This window comes from Zonotrichia albicollis, chromosome 13 (genome assembly GCF_047830755.1).
Source record: "Zonotrichia albicollis isolate bZonAlb1 chromosome 13, bZonAlb1.hap1, whole genome shotgun sequence".
NCBI lineage: Eukaryota > Metazoa > Chordata > Aves > Passeriformes > Passerellidae > Zonotrichia > Zonotrichia albicollis.
The window spans coordinates 15,366,356-15,385,262 of record NC_133831.1 but is presented as its reverse complement, the minus strand read 5'-3'; the positions used below and the strand labels follow the sequence as shown (position 1 = coordinate 15,385,262).

Sequence of the window (18,907 nt, the reverse complement as noted above, 5' to 3'; positions counted from 1 at the left end):
TCAGGGGCTTCAGCTAATCTGTCTGAGACACCTCCTTCAAGGGCACAGGAAGTGTCTCCAGCACTGCTTACCTGTGTCCTGCAGGACAGATACATCCACCTGGAAGGACACATGGATCTGCCCAGGGTTGGTGATCTTCAGAGAGTGTGACTCAGTGTAACCCTTAAGGACAGGGCCCATGTCCAGGACATACTGGGGCAGCTCAACTCTGCAAGGAATAAGGACAGTCCTTAAACCACAGCCTGGCTACACATCCAAGTGGATGGAGGATACAAATAAAGTGGCTGTTTCTCTATTCACTGCTGTAAAAACTGAGCTCAAGCCCATGAAACCCATAGCTTCACCACCTGGCAATAACTTTGGGAAGTCAGGAGGAGTGCAGGTCCTAGGTTTGATCAGCTACTAATGGTACCTGAAACTAAAATTAGTTTAAAATGGACACTGGCCACAGCTCATCTGCCATGAAAAGCCAGTCTAGGTGAGTCCACTGGGCCTCCACTGCTCTCAGTGGAACTGCCTAGCCTGGTGTACAGCTTGAGCCTGAAATTGCTTTGGAGTCTAGGAATAAGGTTTGCCTGCACAGGAAATCTTCATTGCTCTGCAACCAGACCACACGAGCTGCTCTGCAGAGCATCTCCTTCCTGAATTGAAGCCTCCCATGCTTGTGCTGCATCGTGATGGTGCAAAGGGACAGGCCAAGGCACCTAGATAAGCCCTGCCACCCCACCAGGATCCAAACCATCTGATGTTGGGTTTTAAAGGGTTTGCTGACACGTGCAGCTCCCTTCTCCTTTTGTTCAGTGTCACAGCTGCACAGCTGTTAGCTGGAAGCAAGACCTCAGCTGGGAGTTGTCTCTTTCAGAGCTAGGCAGCAGGGACAGAATCTATGCTGGCTGGAAGGGCTAGAAGGTCTGCACTGGGTCCCCCAGCTCTAGGGACAGAACCCCACACCTGTGGGGAGCTGAGCAGTGCAAAGCTCAGCGTGGTGCTGGGGAAGGGAGGACACTCCGCTGCTCACATGCAGCGTGTCACAGCCACCAGGACCAGAGCCTTTCTGGAGTCCAGGCTGTTCCCAGCTCTGCAGATACATGGAGCTCTCAGGAGAAGGGGACATGGCTGGGTGTTCCCCATGGGGCACCTGGAGAGGGGGATGGGAATCCCTACTCACTTGACAAGACTCTGGCACAGCTCCTTGTCAGGGAACCTGCTCTTCAGGGGATGGGATGGAAGAATTTGCTGCAGTTCTACAAAAGGTTTCTCTATCAGCATCCTCATCATCTTTATCTGCAGCTGAGCATCTGACTGAAGAAAGGGAAGACAGTGGCTGGTTAGCAAAGGTCCTTCCCAAAGCCCAGCTTGCACCTGAGAAAGGATCCCAGCCCACTCTTGTTGGGAGGGGGTGTGGGGTCCTCCTGTCTGGCTGCTCAGTGCCTGTGACACCTCCTGCTCTCTTAGCCAGGACCTCATCTCCAGGGAAGTAACTCCAGCATCTTTGCCTGCCCAGACACTGTTAGCAAAGCTGATCTGGCCAGGCAGACAGACAAGCCAGGAACCTTCCAGAGCTCCAGATACTTGCCTGCCCCCAGCCTGTACCAAGGCAGCTTGGACAGAAGCTGTCTTGAAAGGGAACTGGGAGCAAGCTGGTGCCTCGTGGAGATGAGCACCTCCAGCACAGCCCCAGGGCACAACCAGGCAGCTGCTGTTAAGGTCTGTAAATCTGGCAGGGCTAGGGTTGGGAACAACGAACTCCCCAGCAATGACCTGCATCTCCTTCAAAGCACCATCAACTCCATGCCTGGAGCATGGCCTTCAGCATCTCTCCCTGGGGCAGCCAGGAAGCTGCTGCAGCCCCAAAAGAGACCATGACCAGCGTGGCAGCCCTAGGGGCAATGCTGAGGTGACACAAGGTTGTCAGTGGGCAGGGAGGTCCCAAGTGTCATCAGGGCACCAGGAAGCTGCTGTGGGCTGCAAGGGGCTCAGGTGACATGGAGAGGGTGGCCTGTGCCAAATGGGGCTGCAGCTGTTCTTACTACAGTGCCAGAGGCAAGCACGCTGGGCTGCAGGTCCCGAGTCTTCAAGGTCTCAGTCTTTGGGCTCTGAAGCTTCTTCAGAACAGCTGATTTATAGTTGGGATCGAATATTTGCCGGCGTTTTATGAGCCGTTTCAGTGTCTTCTCATATTTTTCATTTCCTGAAGGAAGAAAGCATCCACAAAGAGGAGGGTGAGCAAAGTGCCAGTCCCATTTAAGCTGGGAAGTCCCCACCTCCCAACACTGGTTTCTTCCAGAAGGAAATCCCTCAAGACATCCATGGAAAGTGGATGCTGCTGCTCCTCGCTGAATCTCATCCCCTGCAATGTCACACAAACCCAACCCTGCCAGAAGCCCTGCCAGCCTCTCTTACAGCTTTCCCAAGCCTTTCTCTCTAGCCATCGTCCTTCAGGACCCTGCCAGATGAGCTGGCAGGCTCTGCAGGTTGGTTCCTGGGACCAAGTCCACATGGGATCCTCTGCTCAAGACTCATGAAGCAACCAGGGGGCTTGACTTGATCTGGGAGTCCTGCAACCCTCCAGGCTCGGTGGAGGTTGGCATGAGCTGCCCTATGGGCACACGGTAGGGAACAAAACCAGAGGGGCCCTTCCTGGGGGCAGACAGGCAGTGCCCACCTCTGATGTTCCAGGGCAGGTCCAGACTGATCATGGGAAAGGATGCTTCTCCTTTCAGGCAGATGTTTTCTGGTTCCAGGTCACCCACTTGAAGCTGGTAAGTCCTGCTGAAGGCTCCTGGTAATCCTGGCATGTAAGAGAATTTCAGCACTTGCTTCTTGCCAGGTGCAAGGGAACCCTGCAGGGATGGGAGGGAGGGAACGCATCAGAGTGTTTGATGGGGGCTGGCTCAGGGACAGGTTCTCATCTAGAAGAAACCATCAGACCACATCACCTTCATGATAAATATATTACAGTACTGGCTTTCACAATTGTTAAATACGATGAGTTTTATAATGATGATGTCTGTAAAAGAAGTTTTGCTAAAGTTTAGAGTTCTATTAGTGAAAATGTTGTGTTGTGTTAGCAATGTTGGTGAAGAGTTGTTGCAATATTAACATTTAACCAATGAAGGAATGGAAACCTGTTGAATGTGTTGAAAAGTTACAAATGACCAGAACTAGGACAACTGCACATACTCCATCTGCTGAGCAGGACCTGACACAGCGCCTCAGGGCTCTAGCAGTGACGCTCTGTCCCTGTCCTCTGTTACTCATTTCTCATTTTCTCTCTTTTCTGTCCCCCCTCTGGTCGGGACCATGCCCTTTCTTTATCAACAAGCAGTTTTCAGATACAATACTTGCTGCGTTTGTGCCTTATTTTCATCTGAGAAATCTATCAAAAAGAATACTCCTCTGCTCCCCTTACAGCAGGACAGGACAGTGACCCACACACCTGTGCCCCCCGCCGGTGTCGCCTCTGACAGCAGAGCCACCACCAGCCAAGGCCGTGGGGGAGTCTGTCAGGAGAGCACTTGTTTGACCTTCTCTGGCCCCAGCAGAAATTGCTTACAGCCCTGTCTCTCTCATGGCTGGGTTTGGGGTTTTCCCCTCTGACTTTTTTCCCCCTTCCCCACCTCCCCCCTTTCTTTTTTCCTTTCACACTCTCCTGGGCCACCTGACACAGGGCTGGGCTCAGTCACTTGTGCTACTTACAGTGGTGGGGTTGACCAGAAACACACCAGGCAGACGCTTATCTGCAGGGCTAGGGTTTAGCACCCAGTTGAATTCAATCTTGCCACCATTCACCAGGGTGACATTGCTGTGACGAATTTCATTAAACATCTGAAGAGAAGGCACAGGAGAGGGAAGTTACAGACCCAGGCCTGCTGCTGAGAATCTCCTTTCTCCCTCCTGGGTTTGAAAGCAGACACATCATGGGAGCAGGGACCAGGGAGGAGATAGGGGCACTTGGGAACCCGGGGAACCCCCAGGCACAGGGCACCTGTACAGCACCAGGGAGCTCTGGCAGCACACAGAGCTGCGGTAACAACCACGTGAGGGCCAGCAGTAAATGAACCAGGGGACACAGGCCCTCCTCTGCCCTCTGAGGGGTCACCAACAGCCAGGAGAAACAGAGACAGCACTGAGGCATTCCAGAAGTAAAGGCACCTGCATGCAAGTAGTGGCAAGCAACATGGATGCAACAAGGGAGTCACCCAGGGCAACACACACAGAGCCAGCAGCCGGGAATATCTGTGGGCTTCTGATTGGAAGAGAGTGAAGTGGGGATTATTCTGGGACAGTCTCTCCAACTGTAGTGACTGGAAGCCCAACTTCTTTCCTTGATCATTGTGTGGATTAAGCAAGAGCTTTAGACAAGAGCATCTCCTTGGAGGTCAGGCTTTAGGAGTGGACCAGCAGAGGGATGTCACAGGGACACACCCCTCAGAGCATCCCCACTGGGCCCCTGCCTGCCCCAGGAGGCAGTGTTAGGTACCCTGAGAAAGAGGCATTCCCAGCATTGTGGAGAGGGTTGGAGATGGCCATTTTAAAGCAGCTTGGATGCCAGATGTGTCCCTCAAAGGTTGGACTTCCAAGCCCCAGAGCCGACAAAGGGGCTGGGAAGGGCAGGGAGCCCTGGAGCGAGGTGGGCAGGAACCCGCTGGCCGTGGTGCCAAGGCAAGGAGCTGTGCCAGGGATGTGTGTGGTACCTGTAAGCCACAGTTGATCTCCTGGGGCCTCACGAGGTAGCTGAGATGTGAGATCTCCCCAGTCACCAGCACCTCGTAGGTGGGGCCTCCCTCCACGTGGCACAGCGCCGTGACATCGGAGATGGTGTTGAGGTGGCCACAGAAGGTGAAGGAGACCTGCTGGCTCTCTCCTGGCTGCAGCACACCTGACACTGGCAGGATACTGAAAGCCTAGATGGAAGACAGCAGAGATTGACCTGTTGAGCATGGCAATGGATGCAGAAGAGCATCTTGGAGCAAAGTGCAGCTGTACCTGGAGAGGCCTGTTCCCCAAACACTGCCAGAATCACCCTCATCTCATCCTGCATCCATGCCACTGACCAGTGGAGGGACCATGGGGAAAATCTTCTCCCATACTCACAGATCAATGCATTAATTAGTACATTACAGGAAAGTGAACTGGGATGTCTCCTGGCAGTAGAAATTCCCTCTGATGCACAACTTGCCTTTAAAAAGCATTTCTTACTGCTTTTAGAAAAGGAGGAGACTCAGAGTGAGAGCTCTTGGAGCTGAGCAAAGGAGCCTAGCCCAGCTCATCTGACTCCTGCGGCTCTTCCCCTCTCTCTGATTTAAATGCTGCTTTCACAACGTGCTACAGCAAAAGCTCCTGCAAAAATTTCGTATGGACCACCTGAGGAGTTCCAGGGAGAGCAGTGCCCTCCATAGGTGCTGCAAAGTGTCCTTGGGCAGCCCTACACGGTGTCCTGCACAGCCTCTCCAACTACCAGCTGCTTCAGCAGCACTTTGTGATGGGCCTGCAGGGATGGGAGGCCCCTCTGTGGCCAATGCTGAGGGCCCCCAGTGGCACTGGGAGCTGCAGCCCTGCTTGCCACACTGACAATGGGCAAGTGAGACAGATTCCCTCTTACCTCCTGCGCTTCGAGGGAAGTCTGTGGTACGTCCACGGAGATACTGACTCCCTCAAACCCCACTTGGACGCGAGGGTATTCAGGAATTTGTGCTGCTTGAACCTGAAAAACAAGCCATTTTCTATGCTAGGAGGAAGAGATAGCCACTTTGCAAAGTCCCAGTTTGTAAGACAGCTTCAGGGCCCGCAGTGCAATAGTAGCTCTCGGGTGAAAGCAGAGCCCTGCAAACAGGAGTCTGGCTGCCTTGGGAAGAGGCTCCATGGAGATCAGGATCATCCCAGCTGGCTCTGGGAAGGAAGCTGGAGGCCTTAGCATGATGATGCAGATAAAAGCCTCATCTTACATTGTGAAGGCAAAAAATCCCACACTCAACACAGTTCTGTAGGACCTGAGTGAGCTTCTCCAAGGAAAACTCTCCTATTTCTCCCTCCCACACAGCCCATGTCCAGCCACTGGCCCTGCTGCCCAGCCCACTGTCAGGGCACAGCACAGCAGGGCAGCTAAAAGGGAGATCAGCACGAGCATGACTTGGTGGTGGCAGGCTGGGGAGGCAACACAAGCAGTAGATGTACAAGAAAATCTACCTTGTCTCTTAAAGATTGGTTAAAATCCTGCATTGTTCTCAGCATTCTGGCTCTGTCCTCATATCTCATCTTGAAGTGTCTCCATCGAGATGCTGGGTGGTCTAAATAGGTTGCCTTCCCCTTTGGTGGTTGGGGTTTGAATTTAGGTGGGTAAAGCTCATGTCTGGAAAATAACATAACAGCAAACCCCAGTGGCCAGCAGCAGTAATTTGTAGCTCTACGATCCCTGGTGCTAAGTGGCTCTTTCTCTGGTCTTGGGACCTTCTGGGCATCCTCCAGCACAATGCAAGGGAGGAAGGCAAGGAGCAGAGAGCAGCTCCTGCAGAGAGGACCCATCCCAAAGCAGAGGGGCCAGAAAGGCCTCCAGCAGCACTGCGGAAGCTGGGACTAGGAGCCCTTCATCAGGTGGACATGGCCTCAGGCCACAGAGGTCTGAGAAAGCAGCTTTCACCCCAGCTTTCCTTCCCAGGGGAAACCACTCTGGGGGCTATGCAGCATCAAATTGGTGGAAAACATATTCCCTGAACATCCAGCCTGATCACAGCTGCTCAGTGTCATTTGTCAGACCCCAGGCAAACAGCTTTGTTCTTTGCCAAGTACAAACAGGACACCAGCAAGAAGAGCTTCAGGGGGAGGGCAAAGGTGCACATACCTAAACCTGGTCACCTCGCTGTCGGACTGGAATGACCAGTGGTACTGGACGGGCAGTGGGCTGCAGTTGGTTATCTTCAGAGAACGCACTTCTTCAGTGCCAGCCCTGATGCAGCCAAACTCCAGGGAGCTGGGCTGCATTTGGAGATTTGGGAAGTGCACTTCTCCCTGAAGGCTGATACGCTCCACAAAAGGATGGCCCCTGACCATGTCTATCTTCAGAACCTTCTCTGTTTTCCAGCTCTTAAAATCCAGTTCATAAGCCGGGTCAAACACAATGTAGAGATGGCAGGTCTCCCCTACATCCACTCTCACAGGCTGCAAGGAGATGAGCAGTAATGAATCACCTGTGGGATCATGTCCCAAGGTCTGACAGCAGCAAACAGTAAATGCTCAAAGTGACCCCAGCATGGGCTCCTCAGTTCATGCTTCATCTCTCTACAGCAGGGGTCTGACTGCAGGCACCACAGTCCAGTCCAGGATCCCTCAGGCTCCTGTTTCTGTGCTCAGCCCCAGTCCAAGGGGTGGCTGCTGGAGAGCTGGCATGCTTTCCAGGAGACACCTTTACTGCAGGGCTTGCCCAGGCCCAGCTGCCTGCTCCCTTCTCCCTGTGCCTTAAAGCCAGGATGGATCTTCTCAATTCACATGAGATTTTGATTCTTTCAGCATCTCTGCTGATGCAGCTCAGGCCAGCCCACTGCTGATGCTACAGAATAAACTTCTAGACTCAAGGAGCTCCCAACAGAAAGGCACCACCACATCCCTCCTCTCCAGACCCCACTGGAGGAGTCCAGGGCTGCTCACCTGGCCCCCTGGGAGCGGCTGCTGCTCCTCATCACAGACCTGGAACGGCTGCTTCAAGTCCAGCATGAGGTCCAGTGGCAGCAGGCAGGTGTTTTTTAAAGACAAAGGCTGGTACTGCAGCCTCAGGACATCACTGGGTTTCTATGGAAACAGGAGACAGGGAAAAACAGCCTCAACTAGACACAGACCTTCTGCATCTGCTGTAGCTCACAGTTTTCAGCCTCAGGAGTGCATTCATTTCTACTTGCAATTTCTATTTGTTTCTACCCTTCCAGGAGGTTCTCCCTGACAACAGAAGCTTTTCATGTTTAGAAACCACAGCATCCTCTGGAGGACAGGGAAACACTCTCAAGTACAGACGAGGGAATAGGCCCCTGAGAGGAGGTGGCTGCTTGAACAAGATCTAAAGCAGAAAGTGAATCCAGGCCTTTTGTCTCCAGTTTTGTCTCTCTATTGGGCAGAACAGCACTAGAGGATCTTCACTCACAGACAGTCATTTCTCACAACCCTCCTGGCTCTAGCAGCCTCCAAAAGCACTTTGTCTGCACCACGTGTCCTGCAGCCCCTGCTACAGGCAGAAGGTGTCTGTGGTCTCAAAGCTCTGAGCAGCCTGGGCTCTTCCTGCCGGTCTGTGCATTGTGCTGGGCTTCGGCGTGAGGGCGTCCGCAGCCCTATGTCCGCCTAGCTGAAGGGGTGAAAATGGCCGACGCCCCTACGCATAGGAAGCCAGCCCCCTTCAGCGTCTTTGGCCTCAGGCTGGGCTGGATGTTGAGCTCGGAGTTGCGCTAAAGGAGACGATGAAGGAGGCGACCACTTGCTGGGGGTGTAATGTCGGTTTATTGGATGGTCTGGAGGCACCAACAAGGGTGGGCACCAGCCAGCAAAATGGCCCCAACTGAGGGGCGAGACAGGGTTTTAAAGGAAAGGGGAGGAGAAGGGAGGGAAACCCAGCTATCCAATAGGGAAACTCAAAGGGAGGTGTTAAACATAACTGACATACATAAGTAACCAATGGATACAAAGTAAAGGAGGGGCCCCGGGACCACAGCCAACCACAACCCCCAGAGAGAAGAAGGTTCTCGAAAGCTGGGAGGAGAGGGGGGTTATTGACTGGGCCCAAGGAGGAGAAAACATTTACTTATAAGGGAGAATAGGGGAGGAGGAATTATATAACACAACTGACTGAAGGTAGGGGTCACTATGGAAACCAACTACCAGTGGAGCAGTGGCAGGAAAACTGGGGAGGGAGGAACCATTTACAGAGAACAGGGGGATACAATACATAAAATGGGGGAGCAAACTGAGAAACTTAAAAACACCCTACAACAGGCTTCCTGCATGGTTTAGAGAAACCAGAGACTTTGGGAAACAACTTCTGCACGTACTGGTACCAAACAGGTGCTGTGCCATAGAATGCAATAAATCAGTTTGGGTGTGTGGCATCGAGCAGAACCAAGGCAGAATCAGGGAGAGCTGAAAAGCTTCTAAATTACATCTGAACTGCCTGTTCCAGGGATTCTGTACTTCACTGGAAGCCTGGGAACCAGAGGAAAGGCCTGAAACTCCAGAAACCAAATCATTAACCGTCTTCCCTTTTTCACACAACTTGCAGGAGGCAGAAAGATGATGCTGGAGTTGGGATCCAGAGACTGAAGGGCACCTGCTCTGCCACAGTGTTATCATCACTGCAGTTGCAGGATGCCTGGGGATCCTTTGAAGCAGAGGAGGCTTAGGGAAATGCACAGAGCTGTACCATACAGCTGTACCATCAAGCATCCATGCCAACAGCAGAGAAGGCAAAGAGACACAGGAGATGTTGGGCTTTTCCTTGTCAGCCTGAGGAATTCACAGGTATCTCCAGATTTCCCAGCTTCCCTACAGCATCAGTGTACAGACATCACCGTGCCTTGGAGGGTCCTCCAAAGCCTCCCTTTACAGTGAGCACAGAAACTGGCATTTCTCTGGAAGTGGCCACCATCTCCTTGGCACTGCAGCTGGAACTGCACTTTTACTTTGGGGAGGTCAAACACCAGTCTCATCTCTAAAAGCATCTTCACTCACTTTACAAAGTGTCTCAGGAAGGGTAAAGAGGGGCTTCAACACAAGCACACACCCCCCTCAGCCATGCTGTTAAATGCCAGCATGCAATCCAGACTTACCTTCTCCACATAAAAAGAGAATTCTCTGGCTGATACTTCTATAGAGGGGTGAATAAACTCACAGGTGATGATTGTTTCTATTATCCTCTCTATCTTGGGGTCTGTCCCAATGATAGTATCACAGTACACATAATCCTGCACCTCCTGCAAGCAAGAGTCACTTGTCACCAGTGGGTAGTGGCAGGGCTCCCTGCAAATGCCCTGCATTGGCTCTGCACCCACCATGGGCCCTATTCCTGCCACAGTTACAGTCAGTGCCCCCTTTTCTTCCTGTGCTCAATTGTCTGTGACACTGCACCCCAATAACCACAAAAGGCACTTGTGAGAAACCCCCTCCCTTGACATGGCTTTTGTTTTACTCCGTGCTCACCCCAGATAAACCACTTGGCACTTGTTTAATTCACTTTCTTTTTGGGCTTCTAGTCTAAGTGGAACTTATTTCTCTGCCCTTCTCTGCTGACTCAGCATGCAACACTGCTTGCCCCAAAAGAGCAATATTTCCTTCCACCCCTGCTTTGGGATCAGCACTGGGTTTTGGTAGCTGTGGAATCACAATAAAGTCTCAGCTGGTCTGATGGTGGCCAGCAAGGAAAGCAAAGGTGCTGCCACAGAACCGTGTAGCCTTAAATCAGTTTTGTGAAGGCCCCTGCTCATCTCCCCAGGCAAATGTGAAGGGACGGTGGAACAAGCCCAGAGGAGGGGATCTCACCTGTGGGATGCGGGAGAAGCCTCGCAGCACCATGTCCTCAGACTGGCCTCGCGCCAGGCCCATCCTTGGTGACTTCACCCCAAACGCAGGCTTGGCACGTTTGGGCTTCTGGGAATCATCCTTGGGGCTACTGAGGTCTGAGACACTCTGGTCCCCCTCCTCAGGTGGGCTGTGGCATTCTGCACTCCAGAAGAGCTGATGGTAACGGCGACCCTTGTTTGTTACTTTGAACTGACGAAGACAGGGCACCAGGCTGGAATACAAGGCAGGATGGAAAATAGTACGGGAGTAGCTATTTCCCTGGTCATCAGATTGCTCCCAGTGAGCAGCTTGAGGTGTTAATTGCTTGGAGACTGTCTTCATCTCCAGCTCTTAATGTGGACCAGAAGTAATGTGTGATAAGCTGCCCTTTTGATGTCATTATTGCAAAGAGAAATATGTTTATAATGTAACATTTTCCAGGTGAAGCTAAAAGGATCTGGTGTTTTCCCCCAAAATGTTTGTTCTGGGGTGATTCATACTGTTGCTGTATTTTGTATTAATCTGTGCCCAAAACTGAAACTGAATCTTTGAGATGCTGCCCTTGGGGACCTTGTGTGTGGGGGCAGGATTGCAGACATTCCTAAAAGCTGCCTCAGAGGCAGTTTCTGGATGATCCCAGCAAGCTGGCAAAAATCATCTGCCTGCTCCAGGAGAGGAAACCAGGGGAGCAGAGCCTCTCTCATTCATATCAGCCTTGGCTCTGCACTGGGAGCCATTTGTAGAAACTTCATTTTGCAATTAGAAACTGTTTGGAAGTGAACTTTGCAAGCTCTGCTGACAGCTCTGCCTCTGGAACTGCTCTGTGGGCTCCTGCCTTCCTGGTGGGGGTTGTCACCCTCCTGTCTCTTTGTTCCCAGGACCCCTGCTTGCCTGGGAGGTGCCACTGGGAAAGGGCAAGGGCAAGAGAAAGGATCTTCCTTCCCTTGGTGCCTCAGCCACATGGAGGGACTGCCTCATCTGGGCACCATTTCAGGAACCTTTTGTTCTGGGGCAGCCTGTGAGATCATTACTTGATCAAGCCAGGACATCAATGTATTAGAACTAAAGACAATTTGTGGCAATTTAGCAACTGATTTCCCTTTCAGTGGCCTTTGAGGGTGTCTGACAACTCTCAACTGCCCATCACATGTTTGTAAAGGAATCTCTGCCTTTAGGGAAGGAGTCAGGGCTTTGAACACTGAAGAAGATCTTGCCTGAAGGACTACAGAAAAACTGCTTCTTGTTGAGACAGGAGGAGAGGTGGGAGTGGAGAGATCTCCTACCTGAATTGGTATCCCAAGTTGAGCTCTGGGGCGAATGGTTCATCTATGACAATTGTGGTGCCAATGCCGAAAGCCTGGAGAAAGATGCTGCTCCAAAGGCTGTTCCTAATGAACAGTTGGACAGAGTCCTCAAAACCCACAGTGTCATCCAGGATTGCTGTGACAGTCACAGGAACCTCACCCCTAGCAGGGATCACTCCTTCACTGGGTTCAACAACAAAGCAGTAGGATTTGGAAAGCTGTAAGACAAACATAATGTGCATTTAGGATGGAAACCACACACCCTGGTGTCTTGTGGGATATAAGAAAAGGAAAGACTAAAGAGGGGAGGATACAAATCCTGAAGGCTTAATCTCCCTGAAGTTAAGCTACAGTACTGGGCAACAGCAGAGCTCATACAACCTGTATTTTCCCCTCCTTTTAGGGACTCACCCAATTAACCCGTTTTGCCCAACCCAAGGGATGCTTATCCTCAGGAGAGTGTTCCTTCCCCAGTCTTTCACTGCAGTGTGGGCCAAGGAAAGCTGCTTTCTCTCTCCTGGCCTCTCACAAAGGCTCAAGGCCAGAGGAAGTCAGGACTGCTCAAATCCCACTGCAGAAACCACATGGCTGGAGGACACTGCTGAGAGCCTGAAGAAAATATCTCTGCAAAACCAGGTAAGCAGAACCCCAACACCAAACTATTCTTTCCCATGGGGCCATCAGTGCTTCTCAACACCCCTAAAGGAACTGAAGCCCTCACTCCCCACCAATCATTCGCTGTAGAGAGGTGCCCCAGGGCCCTCTGCTTTGGAAAAGTCACCTCTAAATGCTTATAGCAGAGCAGGAAAGCAGGAAGCAGAGAGAAAACTGGACAACATGTGCTCTGTGGCCATGGCCCACTCTTCCCAAGAACTCTTGTCATCTGCTTTCTCATGGACTTCATGGACTGAGCAAGGGAGCTGGAAGGTGCCCAAAGGAGTGGGGAAAGGCCTTGCACCAGCACAGCTGTACAGACACAGCTCTGCAGGTCTGGCCCTGGCAGGAGCACGTGAAACCCAACCTTTACACACCATGAGCACCCAGCCAAGGTGCACTGCTCCCTGCAGAGGCTGAAAGCACAGCTCCATTGTGGAGTCAGAGAAAGCTGCCCTGGAAAAAACCCTTGCTTCAGAATAACATTTATCTCCCAAACAGCTGGGAAAGCAGCAAGAGGAAAATTCACACCCCTCCTCCTTGGCCCAGGAAGCTGTCGCTGGACTCTCCCACATGGCCTGATGCTTTATCCACAGACCAAACAAGTCCACAGCATCAGGTTTTATCCAGCTCCACAAGTTCAACACACCCAGCATGAAGAAGAACAAACCTCAAGCCCCTCACAGATCTCCCCCTCCGGCAGACATCTCAGCCAGCCCCAGGCCCAGCCTACGAGCCCTTCCTGGCTGCACCAGCCCTGCTCCCCCTGCCAGGGGAGCAGCCCCAGCTCCTTCTGCCCTCTGCAGCCCCCACACATTAAACAACCTTTCTCCGCAGCTGCTCCCCAAAGATGCTCTTCAATAGCACAGAGATCACAGGCTGGGGGTGCACAACCCCCACACTTGTCTTTGTGTGGACAGCCCAGATGGCTTGACCCCCAGCAGGTGTGAAAATTGCCTCCCCACCAGCAGTCTGAGGACAGAGCTCACACCCTGCTCTCTACTATTAACAGCAGTTTGGCACAAAGCAAATGCAGATGGGACAGGGAAACCACAGTGAAACCTGTTATGAACAAAAATTCGGTCAATATTTTTTTTGTGAGAAAAAGTTACAAAAAGGCAGCCAGATCTGTCTCTGCCAGGGTTCTGTGTGCTTTGTTATTGTAATCACGGGTCATTGTAGCTTATCACCCCTTTTGTATTAGTAAAGGCCCTGGCTGGGGTGGGGTGATGGCCCTTCCCCAAGGCTGTGTTCTCTTCCCAGCATAGGGAAGACACCTCAGAGGGTGGGGGGGGTTATGCAAAGTGACTCCAGGACCAGCATGCTTTTGGGACCCCGACTCCAAAATGCAACGAGAAAACCCTAAAAACAACGAGCCACCTAAGAGTTGAGAGACTAAAGTGATGTCCGGATGTGAGGAGCCAAGTGCTGAGCCTGCAGAGATGCGGAGTCCCTCTCGCCCTGAGCAGAGAGTCGTCCGGACGCCGGGACCAGGGTAACCAGCGAGGCTCAGAGGTAACATCTGACGGGGACCTCACGCCCTAAAGCTCCCACGAGGACTGGATCCCCCGGCTCTGCCCCTAGTGGACGGAGCTGTGCTTATCCTCCTCCTCTGAGTCGCCCTGGGAGACGCGACGGGGACTGCAGCCCTGCCGAGCCGCCCAATCCTGAGCTGATCACTTTTAATAAAGGCATTATAAAGGAGAAGAAGTCTCCTGGCCCTGTTTATTTCAGCTGGGGGCGCTCATCCGGAATAGCCACGCTGCAAGAAGACTCAAGACTGGCCATCTTGGACTTCAGGACAGCTGGCTACCAGGACCAGAGGGATCAGCTCAGGAGCAGCGACGCAGAGGAGCACCGGAACACCGGATTGGTGAGAAAGCCGGTGGCGGGAGCGGGAGACGTGCGCATGTGTGTGTGAATGAGACGAAGGCCGGCAGCCGGACCTTCGAAGCAAGAGCGGACCTCTCAGTACCGCGGTTCCGGACTCCTGCGAAGGATCCGGCCGGGAACAGGGGGCGGAGCTTGGAATTAGCGTGAGTGAGTCGTCTCCCAAGGGGGAATAAAGGGCCCCCCCCCTCTGGGCGTGCGGAGGGAATATTTGTATGAGTGGCACGCACCCAAAATAGGCCCTGACAGAGGGAAGTCAGGCAGATTTGTCAGTCCCGAGAAGGATTCGGGTAGCAGTTGTAAGTCTGGAGAAGGATTCGCGTAAGATTTTGTCAGTCCCGAGAAGGATTTGGGTAGCTCATAAGCCCTGCAGGCAAAAGTAAGTCCTGGCACAGGAACCAGGCACAAACCCCAGCGAAGGAGGCTGTGGTTTGCTTTTAAGTCCTGATACGGTGAAGCCTAAAAATTGGCGGGTTAGGCAAACTAAAATCAGGCAGTTGTTTTTCCTGACTGAGGGAGTCAGGCACGACCCGGATTCTTAGGCCGAGGTTTCGTGTGTTCAAGTCCCGATAGATGTAAGACCTGACGTGGGGAAAGTTAGGCAATCAAGAGATTGGGCAGTTGTTTCAGTATAAAGTCCTGAGCATCAGGCAGAAATTTGAAGTTTCAGTGGAGGAGGCTGAAGCTCCTCAAAGAAGGTTCTTTTTTGAAATTACCGGTCAGTAAAGGCATCTTTAGGATTTTTTACTGTTAAGACCTGTAAAATGGGAGGGTGTAATAGTAGAAAGACCGGTAAGAGACTGAGGTATATACATCCTAATAGTCCCTTAGGAGAACTGTTAGTAAAATGGGATTCTATAGAGGCCACGGAGGGATTAGATAAAGCGAAAATGATCCATTATTGTATGGAAGTGTGGCCAGAATTAGAGATACAAGGAGGATGGCCTTGGTGTGGGACGAAGGATAAGTGGATGTGCCAGCTATTAAATAATTATCTGACAGCTCGAGGGGATACTGATCCTGAGCAATTATTGTATGTAGCTTGCTGGTTAAAGAGCGCTGTTGGGGATGAAGGGGTGCGAATTTGTAAGGTACAGAGGAAGAAAGAGGGGAATGAACGAGGGGATGATAGGAAAAGATGGGATCCCCTGGATTATCTGCCTCCTTCTGCCCCTCCACCTTATAATCCTCTTCTCCAAGCACCTCAAATGGCAGGTCCGGTTCTTCCCCCGGCTGCCATCTCACTACCACCTGTTCAAACTCCTCCTTCTACCTCTTCAGCTTCCGCTATGATAAACCCAGTATCCCCTCCAGTTCCTTCTGCACCACCACAAGTGCCTACTCCACCTGCTGCATTCTCCACCCCTTCTCCAGCTGCACTTAATATCCACTCAGGCTCTTCTACCCCTCCTATTGCTGTCCCTTTACCTCCTCCTAGTTGGGACACAAATGCCTCCTCGCCCGATAAACAGCTATCAGCAAATACACCTGCTGATGGGCAGAAAGTTCAGGGTAACCCAGATATCCCTCAAAGTAGTTTGGCATCTGAAGATGGGCCGTACTGTGGTACCAGATCCAAGACCTCCAAGGCAGAGAGACTCTTTCCCCTCAGAGAGGTTCCTATGGGAGGAGTAATGGGAGGTGTTGGCTTTGTGAATGCTCCCCTAACTGCTTCTGAGGTGAGAGGATTCAAGAAAGAGTTGGGGCATTTAGTTGAGGACCCAGTGGGCATAGCTAACCAAGTGGATCAATTTCTAGGTCCAAATATCTACACTTGGGGGGAGATGAATTCTATCCTGAGTATATTATTTTCCCCAGAAGAGGTCCAGATGATTAGGGAGGCTAGCATAAGAATTTGGGAGAAGGATAACCGTCCAGGACCCCAGGTGCCATCAGGCGAACAGAAATTGCCACTTACGGATCCCAGCTGGAACCCTAACCAGGAGGAGGGGAGGAAGGCCATGATGGAATATCGGTCTTTGATAATACGGGGGATCAAAGAGTCAGTTCCCAAAGGAACTAACACCCAATTGGTATTTGAGGGCACACAGGAGAAAGAGGAAGCTCCTGCTGCCTGGCTTAATCGCCTAAGGCGGAACTTCCAGTTGTACTCTAGAATAGACCCAGACACCCCAGAAGGTCAAATGCTACTAAAAGTCCAATTTGTTACCAAATCTTGGCCTGATATAAGGAGAAAACTGGAAAAGATGGAAGATTGGCAAGAGAGAGACATTAATGAGTTATTAAGAGAGGCATTGAAGGTGTATTTAAGGAGGGAGGAAGAAAAAGCAAAGGCCAAGGCTAAGATCATGGTTGCTATAGCTAGAGAAAGTGCAGGGTGGGCGGGACCACCACCAGGAGGAGGCACGGATAGGCCTCTTGTACTGTCAGGTGCAAGAGGGATAGAGACACCTCAAGTCCCTTTGAGAGAAAGACATTGCTATTACTGTGGAGAGCCAAGACATACCAGGAGGTTTTGTAGAAAGCTCAGTCTCGATGTGGCAATAGCCAGGGAACAAGATAATTTAGGGAAAATCCTTAGAGGTGATGAGTAGAGGGTCAGGGGCTTTACACTTTAGGAAAAGGTACCTTATTGTTGTCTTGTTGTGTGTGTGAGAGTGAGTCACAAGAAAAGTCAGCCTCAACTTCCCGGGCAGGTGGGGTGGGGGCTGTGACCAAAGTGTGTGTGTGTGTGTGTGTGACCTGTAAACCAGACTAGTGCTCCTGAGATGTGTGAGGGAGCCGTAGCTGTGAGAGCATGAGTGACACGCAGGCAGCCTCACAGGTGAATGTGCACCAGAGGCAACCAGAGTCAGGGCCCTTCCAAGAGGCCCAGAGATACTGAGACCTGTGGGCCAACCCCAAGGTGAGGGGGGGGTATAGGGACCTGTGATTTTCTAGCAATAAGTTTGTGTCTTAAAGGTGTGGAGGAATGTGTGAAAGTGAATGAGAAATGAGAGAGTGAATATAGATGAGTTAGAATAGAGGTAATGTAGATTGTGCATTACAAGTTTTACCACATCTCCTTAGAAGGAAGTGTATTGTGTAAAAGAATGGTGTAAGAAAAAAAAAAAAGGGAAAAAGAGATAAAGTGTAAGGGGTTGAAAGAAGTATTTAAGCTGTAAGTAAAAGTAAGAAACAGAAGCAAGAGATAAATAAATAAGATCTTGAAAATAGAACAGAAAACCAGTGAATTAAATACACAGAAAAAATAGGAGAATAAAAGTACTTTGAGAGTTAAGCTAGCTGAGAAATACAACTCCTTGCAAAATACAGAGTATGTAGAAGTTGATGAGAGAAACATACAAGCTATGGAAAAAGAGAAATTACTGATAACATTAAACAGAGAAGCTGAGTTTTGATAAAATCATTAACAGTAGACCATTAATGCCTGTGTTTGAAAGCCCGTTTCAGGTATTCTTCATTACTAAGACGGTTGGACTCACATCACTCTCACCCCTGGTATTGGACCAGGATTCAACACCAAGTTTTTCCCTCTGGCATTCTGGTATTGGACCGGACTGCACCCCTGTCTCCGTCTGGCATTGGGCCAGACTCCCAGTTTCTCCGTCTGGCATTGGGCCAGACTCCCAGTTTCTCCTTGTGGCATTGGACCGGACTACACCCTTGTCTACTTCTGGCATTGGGCCAGACTCCCAGTCTTCCCCTCTGGCATTGGGCCAGAGTCCACACCACTCACCTGGGCACTGGATAAGGATTCATCCACATCACAAGTTAATTCACCTGGGTATACTGTGATTTAAAGTTGACTCTCAGGAGGAAGAGTCAAAAAGACTGAACTGTATGGGAAAAATTGATATCAGAGTTCTAATATTGCTTAAAATGCTTCAAAACTGTTTTGTGTAAATTATGTTGGTAAAAATTTAAGGCTGTAAATAAGTAATTCTAGTTTAAGTTCCCCAATATATATATTTCCAAAGACTCCAGGTGAATCCTCTAGGGAACACTCCCCTGGGGGGGGAAACTAAAATTTGTAGGGAACAGACCAAGAGAGGCTGAACCAGAGAAGCGGGTAGAAGGGACTCTAAAGAGCTTGGAAGCTTCTCCTCAGAAAAAAAATTCCCCAAGAGGCAAGGCCGGGTGGGCAGGCTGTGCAAGATGACCCATACTGGACTCTTGGGAAGGGTAGTACTGGTGGCTCTGATTGCTGGTGGTGCTCAGGGGAGCCCAGCTGAGCCGTGCAGAGAGTGCTACCAACCCCTCTATGAGGAGGAAGTGAGCTCCTTGTCGAGAGTCCACATCAGTTCTAACCCTGATGGTGTTAACCTCTCCCAATTGGTCCTTTATCAGAAAAATAAGAGCATGTATTGGATAGCCCAGAATACTGCCACTTTTAGGCAGCCACTCCTAGGAGAGTGCCCTATAGAGGAAGCCTGGTTTTGCTTTGAATGTGATGCTGCTGAAACAAGCTCAGCAGATCTAGCAAAAAGCAAAGAAATGGTGAAAATGGTAAGAAAAACTGTTTGTTACAAGTATTTATATGAGTGTACTGGAAAAGAGATAAA

At 51.0% G+C, this 18,907-nt stretch overlaps 1 protein-coding gene across 12 annotated transcripts in view; it reads right to left on the bottom strand.

Annotated features, from left to right (window-relative positions):
- LOC106630510 (hydrocephalus-inducing protein homolog) overlaps positions 1 to 18,907 on the bottom strand; it is a 71,512-nt gene that overhangs the window by 29,612 nt on the left and 22,993 nt on the right. For all 12 annotated transcript variants that reach the window (XR_012582467.1, XM_074551099.1, XM_074551097.1 and 9 more), the window contains 13 exons: positions 11,817 to 12,055; positions 10,513 to 10,765; positions 9,804 to 9,947; positions 7,645 to 7,785; positions 6,842 to 7,158; positions 6,190 to 6,352; positions 5,606 to 5,707; positions 4,698 to 4,907; positions 3,700 to 3,828; positions 2,666 to 2,843; positions 2,031 to 2,191; positions 1,169 to 1,302; positions 72 to 208 (listed from right to left, as the gene is read on the bottom strand). Coding sequence is in view for 11 of the 12 variants with exons in the window: in XM_074551099.1 (XP_074407200.1) it covers positions 72 to 208; positions 1,169 to 1,302; positions 2,031 to 2,191; positions 2,666 to 2,843; positions 3,700 to 3,828; positions 4,698 to 4,907; positions 5,606 to 5,707; positions 6,190 to 6,352; positions 6,842 to 7,158; positions 7,645 to 7,785; positions 9,804 to 9,947; positions 10,513 to 10,765; positions 11,817 to 12,055 (2,308 nt within the window). In the remaining variant the exon portion in view is untranslated. The remainder of the gene's footprint in view (positions 1 to 71; positions 209 to 1,168; positions 1,303 to 2,030; positions 2,192 to 2,665; positions 2,844 to 3,699; positions 3,829 to 4,697; positions 4,908 to 5,605; positions 5,708 to 6,189; positions 6,353 to 6,841; positions 7,159 to 7,644; positions 7,786 to 9,803; positions 9,948 to 10,512; positions 10,766 to 11,816; positions 12,056 to 18,907) is intronic.